Here is an 18,100-nt window from a genome sequence, read left to right on the forward strand (position 1 = left end):
TGTAGCTGGTTTGGGGGAGGAGAGGGGTGCTACTTTGGGTTTGTTTTGAGGTTTTTAAGATAAAACTCCAGAGTTCAGGAAACTGAACAAAACCTGCTGACATTACTGCAGCATGCCTACATGGTTAAGTTCAAATGTAGCTTAAAACTCAAGCTTCTTCATAACAGCAGTAAAATGCATTATGTTTTATTTTCTTGCTTTTAAATATTTTGTATTTCTTCCAAAGTTGGCACTCACCCTAGCAATTCAGGATGTCAGTTCTAGACCAATGACTTCTAGACTTCTGAGGTACTGCAAGTCCTCAGTCACCTTCACACTAATTCACCTTTATTGTTAATCTCAACTATCAACAGTGGCACATCCTTTACAGACTCCTCTGATGACACCCCTTGGGGTGCTGTGTTGCAGGGACTCTGACAGCTGAGAACTGGGATACCAAAGAATGGGTTGAAGAAGCAGAATCACTGCCTGCATCTTACTGTCTGGAAAAAAGCTGAGGTTAAAAAAAAAAAAAAAAAGAAAAAGAACGCAGCATCCAGGAGAGGGTGACCAGAAAAAGAGGGAGAGCTATTAAATACATTCCTGGCAGCAAAGGACAGTTCAGTTATTGTTTGCCAAGAAAAAAACAGTAGTTACACTAATTGTTACAGAAAAGGCTCATGGCTGAGCAATCTACTAGTGATTAATTTACTAATAAATCAATGTGGATGTAATTTTATCACAGTATCACAATATAACTAAGGTTGGAAGAGACCCCAAGGATCACCAAGTCCAACCTGTCACCACAGACCTCACGACTAGACCATGGCACCAAGTGCCACATTCAGTCTCCTCTTGAACACCTCCAGGGACGGCGACTCCACCACCTCCCTGAGCAGCCCATTCCAATGATGAATGACTCGCTCGGTGAAGAACTTTCTCCTCACTTCGAGTCTAAACCTCCCCTGGTGCAGCTTGAGACTCTGTCCCCTCGTTCTGGTGCTGGTTGCCTGGGAGAAGAGACCAACCCCCTCCTGGCTACAACCACCTTTCAGGTAGTTGTAGAGGGCAATGAGGTCACCTCTGAGCCTTCTCTTCTCCAGGCTAAACAACCCCAGCTCCCTCAGCCTCTCCTCACAGGGCTGTGCTCCAGACCTCTCCACAGCCTCATTGCCCTTCTCTGGACACATTCAAGTCTCTCGATGTCCTTCCTAAACTGAGGGGCCCAGAACTGGACACAGGACTCAAGGTGCGGCCTAACCAATGCAGAGTCCAGTGGCACAATGACCTCCCTGCTCTGCTGGCCACACTATTCCTAATACAGGCCAGGATGCCATTGGCCCTTTTGGCCACCTGGGCACACTGCTGGCTCATGTTTAGGGGGCTGTCAATCAGCACCCCCAGGTCCCTCTCTGTTTGGCAGCTCTCCAGACACTCTGACCCCAGCCTGTAGCTCTGCATGGGGTTGCCGTGGCCAAAGTGTAGCACCTGGCACTTGGACTTGTTAAATGCCATCCCATTGGACTCTGCCCAACACTAGCTCTGCCTCCTTATAAAAACGATTGTGAACCTGTGTTGCAGAGAACACAGACCTAAGTCTTGAGCAGCACCGCACCATAACCTACCTTTAGATGCTGCAGTCTTCTTTGGAACGCCAAATTCTGAATCTGAGTCAGAGTTTATGGTTTCCACCTTCTTGGCCTTGGGAGCCCTTTTAGGTTTCGGGGGCACATCTAGTTTTGCTGTTAGAGATACTAAATATGTTACATTCATATACTAGTTCTAAGTATTACATTTTATTAGATACTCTAATTACAGCATAAATGGGCTACTAAAACAAGATGAGTGGTTTCTGCACCTGGTGAAAATATACTTCAGCTTTTGTGCTAAATAGGAGGTTGCTTTTGTCACACTTTGAGATGTATCAATACATTGGGCAAGCTCCAGTAGTTTTGATGAAATACTTTTTCATCTTTTCGAGTACAGAACAGGATACCAGTTAACTACAGCAGCAGGAGCTGGGCACTTTAAACACGTTCGGGTACATTACAGTGTTCACAGATACAGCTTGCTGCTTGTGACATTTTTGCCTTTGCAGCAGTACAGCTGCAGGACAACTTTCTGCATGAGGAGAGGACTGTAGGAGTCTTGAGAGACAATGCACCTGCCTGGGACAGCTTTCTGTCAATCAGGGAATGGGACCTTCAGAAAAAAAATCAGGAAGAGCACATACCTCTGGATTTCTTACAGAACTTCAATTCATAGAATCAATTCCTCCTGCAACAAGTGCTGCTTTCAAGGACATTGCCATGTTCACACAGTGGGTGGCAAGGGGTAATTACCATCAAGTAATGTGTTCTATATGGCTACAAAGAGTCAGTCTTTTGCAAAAACCTCAGACCTACTACTGACCTTCACTCCATCAGCCACAAATACCTCAAAGATGATGAGACACATGTGAAAACACTCCAGATACCTGGAATGTGGACATTTGTGAGAGCTTTTATTTATGGTATCACTAAGGGCATATGTTCAGACAACAAGAAAGCGTCTCCAGAAATTTTTGGCCCTGATGCCTTAAACTCCTACCCACTGAAGTCACTGCACAAGAACAGTAATGTCTTTCCATTTCTTTGTGAGATTACCTAGTGAATAGTCCAAGTATCATGTCCTGATGACACAAAAATTAAAGCTGCTTTTGGCATCACATATCGGGGGGGGACGGGGGGGGGGACACCAGTGTTGGCTATAATAGCATTTCAGCTAAGATTTGAGGAGGAAAGCAACAAGGAAGTTCAACAAGTAAGTAGTCTTTTGGATAGCCTGTAGGGATCACCAGAGGTCAAGAGATTTCATCTCCAATTGATCGAAGTTTGAAAAGAAGCTGAAGCCATACCTATGCCTTTTATTTCTACTCACTGAGAAAGGCATATGGCTGCACAGGTAGCAAGCCGTAACAGAAACTCATCCAGCTCTGGAACTTTTGTTTCACCACACAACAGGCACTCCCAGGGCAAGAGTGAGTGCATATTACAATACTGATAACTTACATGTGATGGAGCTATGCTCTCCTAGAGATGGTTCTTGCCTGTTGATGGGAAGTGGTGAATGAATTCTTGCTCTGTGGTTTTTGCTTTACCTATTAAACTGTCTGTATCTCAGCCATGACTCCCTCCCTCATCCCGCCAGTGGGGGTTTGTGTTGTTGGAAGTGAGGAAGTGGCTGTGTGGTGCTTAGTTGCTGACAGGTGTTAAACCACAACACCTACTTAGGACACTTGGGGATTTCTCCTTTGCACTTGCTCTCCTTCCTTTTAAAGTAAGTTAGGTCCATTTATAGAGGACTATCTTCAACCGCAAGGTTATATTGTTTCACTTTTGCACTCATTCCCTGAGGGTAAAATCCTTCCCTTAGTTAAACTATGTGGAAAGTACTAAGTTTTGACACTACAGTAGCCTGTCAAAAGAAAGAAATTAATATCTGGAAGAAGTTCACACCCTATCCTGACTTTCACCAAGCTCAGAATAAATTAATGCAGTTCCTGCTTTGGAGATGTGAACAGACAATGCAAAATAAATGGATTGGCTTACAGGACAATCCTATACGTACCCTTCTTAGCAGCTACTGTTTTACTTGGTATTTTCTCTGATTGTTTTGGGGCAAAAGATGAGGAGAAAACAGGAGCAGAATCCTCTTCATCACTGTCCAATTTTGCTGTATCTACAAACACAGATTATGATTCACTGCATATTTTACATCATTAGTATTAATTGCAGTCAAAATTTCAGAATTCCTTCTGATACTACAGCTATGGCTGTACTGTGACTTTCTTAGCTTTGCTCCTCTAAGGATCAGAACCTCCTTCCCTTTTCCCCTTTATAAATCTGGACATCGGTCTTCTGTGTGAAGCTTATGTATACCACAAACTCTTCAATATGTATTCCATAACAGTAGAAAGCAAGCTCACCATCATCTGTCTTCTGAGAGTAAGATGGAAAAGAGAAGATGGTCCCAAAATCTTGATTTTTCTTGTCCTGAGACATTTTCCTACTTCCAAAGGGGAAAAGGAAATGATGAGTTGCATTAACTACATGCTCAAATATGTAGACAATATCTGTATGAAATTAAATTTCTGGGTTAGCATGACACAGCTTTTCTAGCATTTCTGTATTTGCTTGCAGCATTCAAACCCCTAAAATTACCACTCAGTCATGAACTTCAGGCACTTAAAATAATCAGAAGCATGTTTTCTTTTTACAGTTCTGTATACGAGAATGGCATGAGATGGAACACAGAGAATCTTCTAAAATGCAGGTGAACAGATGATATTATTGACAATGGTAAGCCATTTTTACCTCTGCATAGGTCAGCTGCACAGCTGAAGTAACAGCCTTAGACACTGTTCTATCTTGTATGCTTTAACTCCTCTCCAGAAGTGTACACATTTTATTTCACATGGTACATATAGAGTATTAAGAGGCTGCTGTTTCTCAGTTTGGGTCAGAAACTTATGCATGCAAAAAAACTAGTAGTAAAATACTGCTGAGTTACAGTACTTACTCTGGAGATAATTTTGATTTGGCTGGGGAGAAGTCATATTCATCTTTTTCCAAACTGTCCAAGGGAACAAACTCATCTTCTCTGTCATTTGTAACTGGAGAAGCTTTGACTTTGAGATCATCCAAATCATTATTATTGTTGGCATCATCGTCATCATCTGCATCATCTTCTTCTTCTGAGAAGTCAAAAGTATACTTGGGCCTCTCAGCTAAAAAAAACCACCAAACGTATACATTTCAAGATAGCTTTTTATGTTAATACACAAATAAACTGAAGTGGAAGTCAGAACAGACATGACATAAAGGCTGAAGGAAAAGAAACTTGTTTGAGCCTGGAAGGACAAAGGGACATAAAGTGTTACCAACCATCTAATACCATTTGTGCCTTGCTCATGTACCTTCTGCTAATGGCATTATGGAGACATCACTGCATGACTGCTTTTAAGGAATGCAAATCCTTCACTTCAATTGAAGTTTTCTTGGATCTATCATTAGAACATTCTTCCTAATCAAGTGCTTGAAAAATTGATCAACTATTTTCCAGATAAACCTGTATATTTTCTTAAATAACCAAATATTTGTGTCTTTTCCAAACTTTCAGTCTCTGATATTTTTTCTTTTCATGTTCTATTCAGAATTTGTATGATAAATTTTTATTAGCCATTTGGGCCTTATTTGGCAGTGCAATAGGTAATAGGGTTTTCTGCTTGTAATGGCATTATCTTGTCTATTTTTTGTACAATTCACTTGTTTTGTGAGTAATTTCTATTCCATAGTTTAGAATAAGGGAAAAAAATTTCCAGACCAAGTTAGAAAACCTTTCATTTCAACTCTAAGTTCCTGATCTTGATATCAAGTGTTTGCACACAATGAAGGAAGCATAATGCAAGCTAGCTGTAGAAGAGAAAGTCTTATAGGAAGGTTATGGTCAAAGGAAAATACAGTTCTGGAGTTGAAACGTTCAGTTACAATGCACAATTCACAGAAGCCTGAGTACCTGCAGCTCTCCTAAGCAGAGAATCTCTTGGAATAATCACAGGCTCATTCTCTTCTAAATCACTTTCAGACTTGGATTCATCATCCGACCATGGGTTTCGTTTCTTCACTTTTTTTGCACTGGGTTTTGTAGACGATGGTGCTTTTCTTACCCTAGTACCTGCACGGTAAAGCATTTACCATGGTCAGAAAGTATTTTCATCTTTTCTAATCACGAATAGAATAGAATAGAATAGAATAGAATAGAATAGAATAGAATAGAATAGAATAGAATAGAATAGAATAGAATAGAATAGAATAGAATAGAATAGAATAGACCAGACCAGACCAGACCAGACCAGGTTGGAAGAGACCTTCAAGATCATCATGTCCAACCTATCACCCAACACCACCTAATCAACTAAACCATGCAACCAAGCACCCCATGCAGTCTCCTCCTAAACACCTCCAGTGATGGTGACTCCACCACCTCCCCAGACAGCCCATTGCAATGGGTAATCACTCTCTCTGTGTAGAACTTCTTCCTAACCTCCAGTCTAAACCTCCCCTGGCACAGCTTGAGACTGTGTCCTCTTGTTCTGGTGCTGGTTGCCTGGGAGAAGAGACCAACGATGCATAAGTTTAGCATACTTTTTTTATCTTTAAAAGTTCTACTTTAAATATTTAGTTTTAAATTTTCTTCTCCTTCCTGAAGAAAAAAATTAATGCAATGAAATGATTTCACAAGAACCTGACCTGATGCCAAGCAAATCTATTTTATGAATGAAAAACATAAATGTCTCTAATGTGAAGTTATAGCTCCTCTGCAATCAAGCCTCCATGTTTTTAAAGTTTGCTGGGGTTTTCCATTAAAAGAACCATCAGGTTTCCATTATTCAGGGAAGATGGTAAGGAATAGTTACTGAAAAATCCAATTAACATGGGGAAGCACAGGATACCCTACTGAGGGGGAACAATGAAGTCAGTCAGTTGCAGGGCAAGCTTAGGTCAAGCTGGGCTCTGGCTCAGTACTGGCTAGGGTGCATGTTGACAACTCAGGACTATACTCAATCTATTTAGGTTGGATCAACCCCATAACTAAAACCAGATTCTATCTCAGAAGAACTATTTATGTAACCTTTTGGGTGTTTTTTTTAAAGCTTCTTATGCTTAAACCCTCTCTTCTGTCTTTAGCTTTCTTTTTTGTTGCCACCTCTCCATTACTATGCATTGTTCAATCAGCACCAATAAATTCCTACTAACAGAGGGAAAAAGTGAAGTGAGGGTAGATATTAACTGTGCAAGGATCATGGAAGGACATGGACATGTTGGAGCAAGTTCATAGGAGGTCCACAAAGCCAGGCTGAGTTGGAGTGGTTCAGCACGGAGAAGAGAAGGGTCCGGGGAGACTTTATAGCAGCTTTCCAGCACCTGAAGTGGCCCTCCAGGAAATCTGTGGAGGGACTTTTTACAAGGGCTTGTAGTGATAGGACAAGAGGAAATGGATTTAAACTGAATGCAGGTAGATTTAGATTAGATATTAAGAAGAAATTTTTTGCTATGAGAGTGAGGAAGCACTGGAACAGGTTGTCCAGAGAAGCTGCGGGTACCCCCTCCCTGGAAGCATTCAAGACCAGGCTGGATGGGGCTTTGAGCAACTTGGTCTGGCAGAAGATGTCCCTGTGCACAGCCGTGGGGTTGGAACTAGATGATCTTTAAGGTCACTTCCAGCTCAAATCATTCTATGATCTTACCAGCCTCCTTCTTCTCTCTCTTAGGTTTAGGAATTTTAGGTGCTGTGGCTGATGTATTCAGTGAGTCATCCCCAGCACCCTCAGCTGGCGCACCACCGAATTCTTCATCAAATTCCATTTTTATTGCTAGAGAATCAGTTTCACCCTGAAAATACAAAAAAGTTGGGCAAAATACAATACATTGCATCTTTATATTTCAAGATAGAAATGGAAAAGGTTTGTGGAGGGTAATAAATTAGACTAGTATATTGACATTTATTGAACAGTCTTGGAAGGAGAAATCTCAATAAAAACACCTGAGCAGTAAGAAGCTACAAGAGGATTGCAAACATCAAAGAAAACCAGTACTGACTTCTTCATGCATTAAGTCAGCAAAACAGTAAAAATGCAGCATGAATGAGGTCTAGCAGTTTGGATTTATGATACAGGGTAGAACAATACAGCAGTTAATTAAAAAATAATCTAACCATAGGCTTAGTTTTGATTTACCTTTTTCTTTTTCAGCAGTTTCCTACTGGCATCAGCTTTCATGGCAGATGTAATCTGTGGAACTATTCTTCTGCCAAATGGTGATGGCATGGTTTCTTCCAACTGAAGTTTCTTCATCTTGGGTTTACCAACTTTGCCTTTGATTGGTTTGCCAACCACGCCTGCTAAAACATCTTCCCTCTCCTGTGCTTCTACTTTCTAACAAACAAGGAGGGATGGAGGGAAACACATTCTTTTTAATGAGGACAAAGGGGAACATGGGGATTATTTATGATTCATCTCCTTTTAACACGGAGCAAAAGACTTCCCTTAATTCTTGCTTGAATGGTAACACACTTCCCAGTAATGGCCAACCAAGCACCTAATGTTGGTAAATTCTTCATTAACCTGTACAGTTACAAACTACACTTTCATTACAGGCTAAATAAAGTTTTGGACATTGTTAGATTGAAAATCTTTTATCTAGTTTCTATTTGTGATGTGTGTGTCTGGGTACTGAGGGAACTTTTCAGTACATCAACATTTAATCTAAGCAGCTAGTTTCTTACGTGATTTTTAAGGCACATTTTCTCCTCTTTTTTCACAGTATGAACACAGACATCTGAACAGAACAATTCCAGCTGCAGCTGTACCATGAACTCACGAAGAAATAAAACAAACACCTTATTTGCATTATCCTGTGTCACTGCCCTTTTCAGACAACACTGAAAGCTGAGGCTCAGCAAGTTATTCACCAATAGGACTTTGCCTTTTTCCAGAGTTAGTGATGAGGCAAAGTAAGAGCCTCTCACATAGTACTTTTGCAAAGTAAGAGCCTCTCACATAGTGCTTTTGTACAGCTTTGCATTTGACAATACTTCTAGCCTCACAGCTAATCAGATCATGTAGAAATACCGTAATTATTTCCAGTTACTACACCCAGGTTTGTGTGTAATCTGAAAACAAGTTTTGTCAATTTTCCTTTTCTCATCACTGACTTGGAAAGAACATTAAATTATATAGACGCAAGAGACAATCCCTGAGGAACACAACTAGGAACAGAATTATCCAATATTGGTTTCCCACTTACCACAGTATTTGGAGGTTTATCTGCTTCTAATCCAAAATGTGGTGGTTTTATCCCTTGCATTTAAATATGCTTAATTAATGTTTTAATTAATTTATATTTAATTTAAGGAAGATACATAAAATAAAACATACTTCAAGCTCTTCAACAAAGGCTGCTAAATCTTCTTTCCAGAGATCTGAAGAGGATTTCCTCTTAAGGTCATTTAGTTCTCTCTCCTAAAACAGTAAAGTAGTATGTAGAAGATGAGTTACAGCACTGCAACTGAAGTAATTGAACATTCACAATTAGACACACCAGTAATTACTGCATCATTCCAGAAAAGCCTTCCATGGTTTACCAACCTTTGAATCTCTCTGCTTAATCATCTCTTCTACTTTCTCTTTTGTGAGTGACCACAGAGACATGTTTAAGATATAGTTGAAGTCAGGTCCAGAAGTTGAGCCAGAAGCAGAGGAAGAATCATCATTCTGGTTCTGTGGGTCCTCCTCTTCTGCTGCCTAAAATGAAACATTCACAAGTATTAGTAATTGCAGCTCTATGCATGAACAGAAATTTGATATTTAAGAAAACAAAACCAAACCTGATGCTAGCCATCTGCTTTGTATGCTATGGGCTACAAATACTGGTACCATCCTAATTGCACAGGGCTATGATCTTTGCCCTTGTGATAGTCATGTTTATCTCTTTCTTTAGAAATGAGTACTCTTTTGAATAAAAATTGCTATCAAACCCTTGAATGTACAAACTGTGGTTTCAAAAATTCCTCATAATTTCACATATAATAGTTGTGTAATAAAATGCAATACACTGCATAGAGTTAAGGTACAGTTGTTTAAAGAGGCAAAGCACACCAATGAGAACTAGCAAAAGCAGTAGCAATGGCACGAGAGTGGCTGACAAAAATTTCAAGCTGCTTTTCAAAGTGGTTTCATCAACTAAACTTGTTACATATCTATTTTGGAACAATATAAAACACCTATTGCATTTTTTAATAGCAGAAATAACAATAGGTCAAGGTCAAATTTACTAAACTTCAAAAGCAATAGCCTCATATTATTCATGTTTCATAACAACAATTACTAGTAAGTTACAAATAAATACTTGGTTTTGCAATCATATGATAAATAAATAAGGTGATAATCAGTTGTGTGTGAGGCAAGTGATGCAGCATTTTAAGTATTGGCCAGTCAGAAATCACAGAATCACAGAATACTGTACTGTGATACTGTAATATATCTGGTTGGAAGAGACCTCCAAGATAATCCAGTCCAAACTTATCCAGTCCAAGCTTTGATCGACCACCGAAGGGTCGACACTAAACTATGGTCTTAAGCAGAATGTCCATGCACTGCTCTAGCACCTCCAATCAAGTTGCTAGTTTTGATTTGAGTACATTACAAAATTCAGTCCTCCACATTCTCATTTTCAGACCTGTATTATCTAGTTCTCTTCCAGAAATTACCAACATATGGCACCAATATTATGTAACAACATTTTTGTACAAGTTTAATGCATATTTAAAAATGGAAGGCAATAAAGAGTAATGAATAATCTTTTTTAACTATTATGGCATCTTGTAAATTAGACTACTAGAAAACAAACATCTGAATAAATTAATATTATTTATAACATCAACAACATCAAATGTATCCAGACATTTAAAATGATTACCTTTTCCTGCGCTTCTTTCCAGGCTTTCACTGGATCAGATTCATAACCTCGCTGGACCAACATCTGAATCAAATCTCTTTTTGATCTGTTCTCTATAAAACACACAGGTGCCACCAGCGTCATGAAAATGAATGCCTTACACACAAGTACAGTCTACTGTATTGAAATAATTTCCAGATTTCCCCCCACTGTTACCAGTCTGCCTTACACATATTCACCTATGGTAATTTTCCCTTGTATCTTCTCCAGGATGAAACGAGCTTGATTGTTAAGCTTGGTAGATTCTGCACCTAACATTCCCACGAGCCACTCCTTGCGTAAACTGTAATAATGTAGTCGCAAATCAAAGAACTCCTTCAGGATGTCTTGCACAGTTTCATATTTCTTTAAACATCCCATATGATCAAATAGCACCTAAAAAATACATAATATACATCTTGAAAGAGATACTGCAACTGGGACTTCATTAACCTTTGTGTACAAGCATGTTGCACATATACATGCACCACACACAAAGTGGTATTTTGAAGGTTGTTAACTCAAACCTTACTATGGAACTACACAGCACATAGCTAGACAGATTTTATTTTGAATCACAACTAGATTTAAGATGAGATTTATGTTAATACGCTCAAACAGGAAGACAGCTGTATAAAGAAATATGTCTGAATTCAGGCATAGTCAGTTGACTAACCTTATCTAAATATTAAAGCACAAGTTCTGTAGCACTTAGTGATTCACAACCATTTAACATAACAGTTGAAAGCATCTTTAATCATCTTTCCATTCAGCTGTGAAATCTGCCAGTTTTCAGCTGTAAGGCTGCCATCTTTCAAGTACAATGACAAAGTAATAAATAATTTTCACTTCATAGGTGAAATCAATCCTGCCTGAATTCTGACACCTCCACTTTAGACATTAATAGGTGAACCAGTCTCCCTGAGCCCACTCTACAGTCAGGTGAAAGAAATAAGGCTCTCTAGAGGGCAATTCATCTACCTGAGATATATGTTTGGGAGTTGAGTGAACAATAGCTAGCTCAACTTTTTAAGATGCTTACACTAGGGCAGATTAATTCCTACACACACAGAAAGCAGTGTTTACTATTTATTTTAGATGTCAGAAAATGCAAGATTAAGCTGCAAAACATTTTGTAATCTGTTAAACATAAATTTGAAGACAGATCCTCACAGTTGTTCAAACCTGTGAAAAATGCTTTTTAAGCACAATTTACAAAACAGGCTAAGCAAGGAGTTTTTTCCCTCCCTTCTATGTCTATGATCTTTAATTTGATTTTAGCCTATTTTCACATAGCTTTCAATTTATACCATTGCTGCTGCTTTTACTGTATTTTTGTTTTGTGATACATGAAAGTACTATCAACCATGCCAAAAAAGAACTGTTTTTTTCAGGCTCAGTAAAGGCAGGTTGTTTGGAAAGATTCTGACAGAAATTATTTTATAGTTCCAATCCCTTTCATAATACAGAGATCAGTACATTTACTCACATCCTTACTCCCTTCTTGCTACAAGCACAATCAATCATGTAAGTAATTTCTATCATCATTATGTCTTCAGCAGCTTGAGGATGTTATACCTCCTATACCTTACAATCTAAAACAGGATTTAACTTGGTGGAAGCACTGGATAATTAACTCCTATCAGAAAAGTAATAGTCCTGCATAAAGGGCAATTTTGAAAATGTAATTTTAAAACTCAGATCTAATTATAATATGGCAGAAAGTTATTTATATGATCTACTTTACAGTAACCATCTTTTGATTAGCTGCAGAGAAAATTTTCAGTTACAGTTACCCCAAGCCTGTCTAATTTTGTTTGAAAGATTCAACAGAACTAAAATGGCTTTCAAATACACAATACACTATTCAATACAAAGCATCAAAGTTAGAACACTACAAAATTATTTGAGTCAACAACAAGCAAGAGTAAGGATTCTGATAGCCAAACATGAAAAAGTTACCATAGAATTACAAGTAAGACTTGTTTGAAGCTTAAAGACTTTGTGCAGTCCAGCAGCTTCTGCCTGTGCAAGTTTTTCTTCTGTCATCTTCACAACAAATTTCACAGTCGTGTCAGTGTGGTATTCCTTATAATCAGAGATTAATGCTGGAGTTTTTTCAGTTCCATTCAACATAGGTTCTAGAACCTGTTCTTTGTACACCTATTAAGAATAAGGCAGCAAAACCCAGAAACACTTCTTAAAATTACTAATTCCTTAAAACCAACAAAACAGCTTAATATTTCAAATCTTTCTGCATTACATCTGATATCAACTGCAAAACACAGGCCAAGACTAACATAAGAGGCATCTAACTAGGACAAGAAAATCCTACTCCACAGAAAAAGGAGATTAAACATTACTTCAGCAGAAGATATTCTTTGTAGTAGGGATAGCAGATGGAACAAGTAGAAAGCCATCTCCCACATAGGCACACGAAGAAATGAAACTCTGTTCTCTTCCATGCATGTATAATTATCAGAAATTGTGTTAAAAGTTCAGCTATATGTAGGATTGAGTAATTTAACAGAAATTTGTGTTGGTTTGGGTTTTTATGTAAATGTATTTCACTATTACTTACCTGGGTCCATGTCCTTACAGGAAGCTCTGTAATTTCTACTGTGTTCCTGTCCACCACAAATATTTCACCACTCACTACATACTGGTTTTGACCAAGTTCCTGAATGGTTCCTTTGAAGTTTTTGTAGTTTGGGAGCTGAAATTGCAAAAACCAGCAAAGTGGTAATAATCTTTATAATAAAACATCAGGAAAATATTTGTTTCCCATACACCATGCAGCTATGACCTTTTATTGTACTAATCCATCAACCAGCCTCCCATGCCTGTGAAAATTTTAAGTCATAGGAAAAATACTACAGAATACACACATACAAGTGACAAAAGCAAGTATCTTAAGAAAATAGAGCTGAACCCCATGAGGTTCTTTCTTCGTGAGGTTTTCATTGGGTTTTGGTTGGTGGGTTGGTTGGGTTGGGGGCTTTGTTTGCTTTGGTTTGGGTTTTTTGGTGCTTGTTTTGTTTGTACAGAAAACTGCAAGCATAGATATGGCATGACAATAGAAGCAGATTAATATGCCAATTTCACAGTAACTTTACAGAAGTGGTGCTACTTTCCCTAATCTTTTGTTTTGGTTTGGTTTGGCTGTTTTGGTGGGGTTTTTTATTTGTTTGTTTTGGGTTTTTTCACTCCTGTGCTGTTTGGCAAAGAGAGTGGAACCCATCTAGTTTAAAAAAGAAGTAACTAACAGGGTGGGGACTTTTTTTTAACTGAATTGATTCCCTTATCCAGCTTACCATGCAGCCACAAACACATACCAGCATACAAAAAGGAGCTAGATGGAGGCAGAAATGCCTCTTTCAACCACAGTGAAGTCTATGAGACTAGACAGAAGGCCTAGGAGTCCGAAATGAAAGGCAATGGATTGCATTAATTGGGGGGAAAAAAAAAAAGAAAAAAAAAAAAGAATTTTAAAATCTATTCATTGTTCCCTAGAATTTACAAAAGTAAATTCATTATGTCATGAAAACTGATACTGCACTCTGTGTAAACTGTGATCTTCTCCTATGACTTGATAAACACAACAAAGAAACTATATCCTTAAGTTGTAAAGCAAAGGTCACATTGTATTTCATCATGTATTTCCTTTGTTGGATACGGATATTCTGGGGTCAGCTAGGTATTCTTCCTGCCCAAATCTCCGGGAGTGTACACCACTTCCAAGGCTTATAAAATTTTAAATAACAAAACAGAAGCTAGATGCAGTTCAGAAGCTGCTGATTTTCTTGAATAGTTACTTCTTCCCCTGTGCTCACAGATGTATAAAGGAGAATAATTCAAACAAGACAGAGGAAATGGTAAGTTTGGCTGAAAGTAAGTAGTAGTAACTTCAAAAAGAAATGAGCGGTACAACTTTTTACTTTAATACCATGTCATAACTACCCTGTAAGACTTGCAACTATGAAGCCAGCAGACTGAAGAAAAAGGCATCTGAAATAACTGAAAAGATATCAATTGCAATGTTTTTTGCTGCAAGTTTTTTCCTGGCCTCATCCCAACAGTGAAATAAAGCTCCTACACAAAATTACAGGGACAATCCAACCCCAATGTTCCAATAATCAAACATTTCTAGACTGATATGAATTCATTTTGTAGGTATAAAATAAGTTTTGTTTGGCAAACATAGAATATCAGTATATACTACTATTTTTACCATTGGGTGGGGATCTAAGCCATCCAGCATTCGTCTGACATTGTTTACAATCTCTCTGGTATCGTAATTTGGAAGTTTGCAAGCCCATCCAGTACCAATTCCTTCAGCTCCATTTACTAAAACCATAGGAATGATGGGAATATACCATTCAGGCTCTACACGCTGGTTGTCATCATACAGGAATTTAAGTAAGTTGTCATCCACTGATGGAAAAAGCAGCCTTGCTAAAGGGCTTTAAAGAAAGAAAAAGAAGTGAACTGTTTAGCTAGTCCAGCAAGTAAAGTACATCATGCTCTATCAGTCCACACCCACGTATGATCTGCTTGTAAGATTTCTCTCCTATCTTCCTTTCTCTTTGACACTCTGAAGCCGAAAATGCAATGCATATACCTCATGAGAAAAGAAAGTTCTTCCCAGTGGAAGAGTGTTTATAACAGGTGCTGTTGTTCTACAATTTGCTTTCTTACCAATAACACATGTGCATAATACACTGGTAATCAATGACATTCAACATCTATAAAAATACTATTCATTCAAAACACAGCTCAATGCGACAGTAGGTCACCCAGTAAGAGAACAACACAGCATGCAAATGGTTGCAAAACTTTGTTGCATAATCTTAAATCTAGCAGTCTGTGAAAATGATACAAAGGTTTTACTGGTGACTCCTTTTGCTCACTAGAACGTCATCCTGGGTGAATATGATTTCCAGCACCTTATGTGGAAAGGGAAATGTACAAAACTAGATACTGCAGAAAGAACATACATTACTACTAGTAAAACCTGATACTTGCATACAAAGCTTACCATTATGAAATCGAATTAGGAATTAAGAAATTAGGAAACAAAAGAAGCAACATAACTTATAAAATACCTTGGTTTATGTAATGGAAGACATTCTAAAACTTTGCACACCAAAATGAATTTCAAGGTATTAGCTGTGAAAAATCAGCATCATTTCATTAGGTCTTCATTATGAATTATGTATGTGTAATTTAGCTTAATATGAAGAAACTCATCCAAAAGGGAAAAATAACATCTAAATTTCCCAGTCTATACTGGGTTGTGGGATTCATCACCAGGTAGTAATACACTTTCTATTGTGAAACTAAGTATGTCTTGGCAAGCAACAGGGAAACAGAAAGCTACTTCTGCAGGAAGTCACAATCTATATTTTTAGTCTTCAGCCTTATGTTTCAAAGTGTAATTCCTTAAAAGCTACAATTCCCACAGCACATCTATGCATGGAAAATCCATATTCAAAACCACACTCATAGATGTAAAGCAGAAATTTAGTTTCTACCAAAACACTCCAATTCTCATCTATTCCCCTACCACAAAAAAAAAAACCACAAATCTGTAGTGTTGAAAAAGGATTGTTTCATAACAAACCTTTTCAAAAGCATGCAGTAAGCTTTATATTTGAGTTTACCTTAACATAGTGAAAATATAGCGAGGGCTGGCAGCATCCTTTCCACCATGAAGCCTGGTACCAAACTGACCAATAGGTTGTAGCAGATTAACATTGTTACTTCCAACAAAGTTCTGAGCCAAGTTGACAATAGTCATCATCAGTGCTTGCTGCAAGAAAATACATACTCCTAGTAATAAGAAGAGACTGTCTTTCCCAATCAGCCAATAACTTATATTTCTACTGCCCCAAAATTGTGTGACTAACCTGAATTTAAATTCAAAAAAAGTAGTCCCCCTGAGAAAGGCGCTCAGCAAACATACCACAAGAACTGCTGGCAAAACACAGTGCTTGGCTCATTCACAGCCACATTGCTTTCCTGATTTAAATGCCCTTACATTCTATGGTTATGAAAGACCCTGAGCTTCCCCATTTTTTATAAATCACTTCTCTGAGGAATGAAAAGGACACAAACTCGCTGTGTTTAAGCCTGCAAAAATGACTAGTCATTGCTTATAAAGGGAGAAAAGAAAGGATGGAGAGAGACTTACTGGAGCAAGATAGACATTATCTTTGTTCCAACATTCTAGCAGGTTTTCCAAGAACAATATCTCTTCTTTTGTTGACAACCAAAAACATCCCAGTAGATAGCACCTGATTTCCCATAATTTCAGAATCTAGAAGCTACCAAGGTCATTAGCTAGTATTTTGCCACAACCCACAAACTATCTGGTATACCACTTAGCACAAAGCCTAGGAAAGAATGGACATGTGCTGTCTTATTAAGCTAAATAATGTTTGGTTCATTTTCTTTGAAAGCAAGTCCCTGTTAGTAGGCTTATAGTCAATAGGTTTGCAATTTCGATACAAAAAATGTTACCTAATATTTTACATAGGCTAAAAATACTCATACTTTCACCACCCTTCATACTCACCTCCCCATGGTGATAAGCTGACATTTCAGCAACAGAACCAGCCAGCTGAGCAACCTTCACTTCACGTCTATCGTTTCTCTTAAAGCAAGTGAATAAAACTTTGCGTTGCCCTGGTTTTAAACCTATTAAGAAGAACATCCCATTTTTGACACAAACACAATCATGTATTTTTAAGCAATATATTTATTTTGCCTCGTTATCACTTCTAACCTCTCAAAAAAAGTCTAAACATTAAATGTGTCAGCTCTTTTAAAACAGTAAAAAAATACTTTACTAAATGGGAAGTTATCAGAAAGTGAAGCATAACCCTTTCAGACAAGAGTTACTACAGCGCATACAATACAACATTCTAATGAACAGCGACTTTATCGTAACCATGCAGCTTCCACAAGTCAAGGGCTGTTTCTTTCCAGTCTACTCAGCAAATTATTTTTCCCTAAGAACATCAACAGAAATTCAGCAGTGACAGCTGTAACTGTAGCTTACATATATTTAAAAACACTGTGAAATGTTATTTGTGCCAAATTGTCAAAGACTCACTGAATTCAGCAAAAGGCTGTATTGTCTCCCTTTTAGGTTTTTTAAAGTGTTAAGAAAGAAGCTAGTCTCTTTGAACTTCTGATTAATTTTGATGGTTGAGGTACACTTTAAGTGCAACATCTGTAAGGAAGGGATTGCATCATTTTTTCTGCATGTTGTTTAAGCCTGATAATCAGTTGTAGATAATGATTATTGATCTGTTCAGTGTTTTAATTCATATACATTATCTGAAAGGCATTAAAATATTGCTGCATGTTACCATTAACAAACAGCTGTAAGAAGAGGAGACACTAACCCAAATCTCCATTTCACTCAAATATGTAATATCCAATTTTCTTTACAGTGGGCCTGCATCATGTTTTCCTACCAAGGATCTACTGAATGTAACAGAGGATTTCCTTTACATACTGAATCACCAAGGAGTAAAAGTGGTAACTACTAACTGTGAAGAGATAGTCAGAATGTTCTT

General features: G+C 38.1%; 1 protein-coding gene across 2 annotated transcripts in view; it reads right to left on the minus strand.

Moving 5' to 3' along the window:
* TOP2B (DNA topoisomerase II beta) overlaps nt 1-18,100 on the minus strand; it is a 63,036-nt gene that overhangs the window by 840 nt on the left and 44,096 nt on the right. Inside the window, exons 19-34 of one of the 2 annotated variants that reach the window (XM_054161249.1) lie at nt 17,092-17,213; nt 16,178-16,326; nt 14,746-14,977; nt 13,096-13,230; nt 12,477-12,677; nt 10,715-10,910; nt 10,497-10,588; nt 9,167-9,322; nt 8,957-9,040; nt 7,757-7,954; nt 7,268-7,412; nt 5,536-5,694; nt 4,540-4,747; nt 3,947-4,029; nt 3,589-3,699; nt 1,605-1,721 (exon numbers count right to left, since the gene is read on the minus strand). In XM_054161249.1, the coding sequence (XP_054017224.1) occupies nt 1,605-1,721; nt 3,589-3,699; nt 3,947-4,029; nt 4,540-4,747; nt 5,536-5,694; nt 7,268-7,412; nt 7,757-7,954; nt 8,957-9,040; nt 9,167-9,322; nt 10,497-10,588; nt 10,715-10,910; nt 12,477-12,677; nt 13,096-13,230; nt 14,746-14,977; nt 16,178-16,326; nt 17,092-17,213 (2,388 nt within the window). The remainder of the gene's footprint in view (nt 1-1,604; nt 1,722-3,588; nt 3,700-3,946; nt 4,030-4,539; nt 4,748-5,535; nt 5,695-7,267; nt 7,413-7,756; nt 7,955-8,956; nt 9,041-9,166; nt 9,323-10,496; nt 10,589-10,714; nt 10,911-12,476; nt 12,678-13,095; nt 13,231-14,745; nt 14,978-16,177; nt 16,327-17,091; nt 17,214-18,100) is intronic. The other variant, XM_009905443.2, reaches the window with a different exon arrangement.

This window comes from Dryobates pubescens, chromosome 4, assembly GCF_014839835.1.
Source record: "Dryobates pubescens isolate bDryPub1 chromosome 4, bDryPub1.pri, whole genome shotgun sequence".
Taxonomy (NCBI): Eukaryota; Metazoa; Chordata; class Aves; order Piciformes; family Picidae; genus Dryobates; species Dryobates pubescens.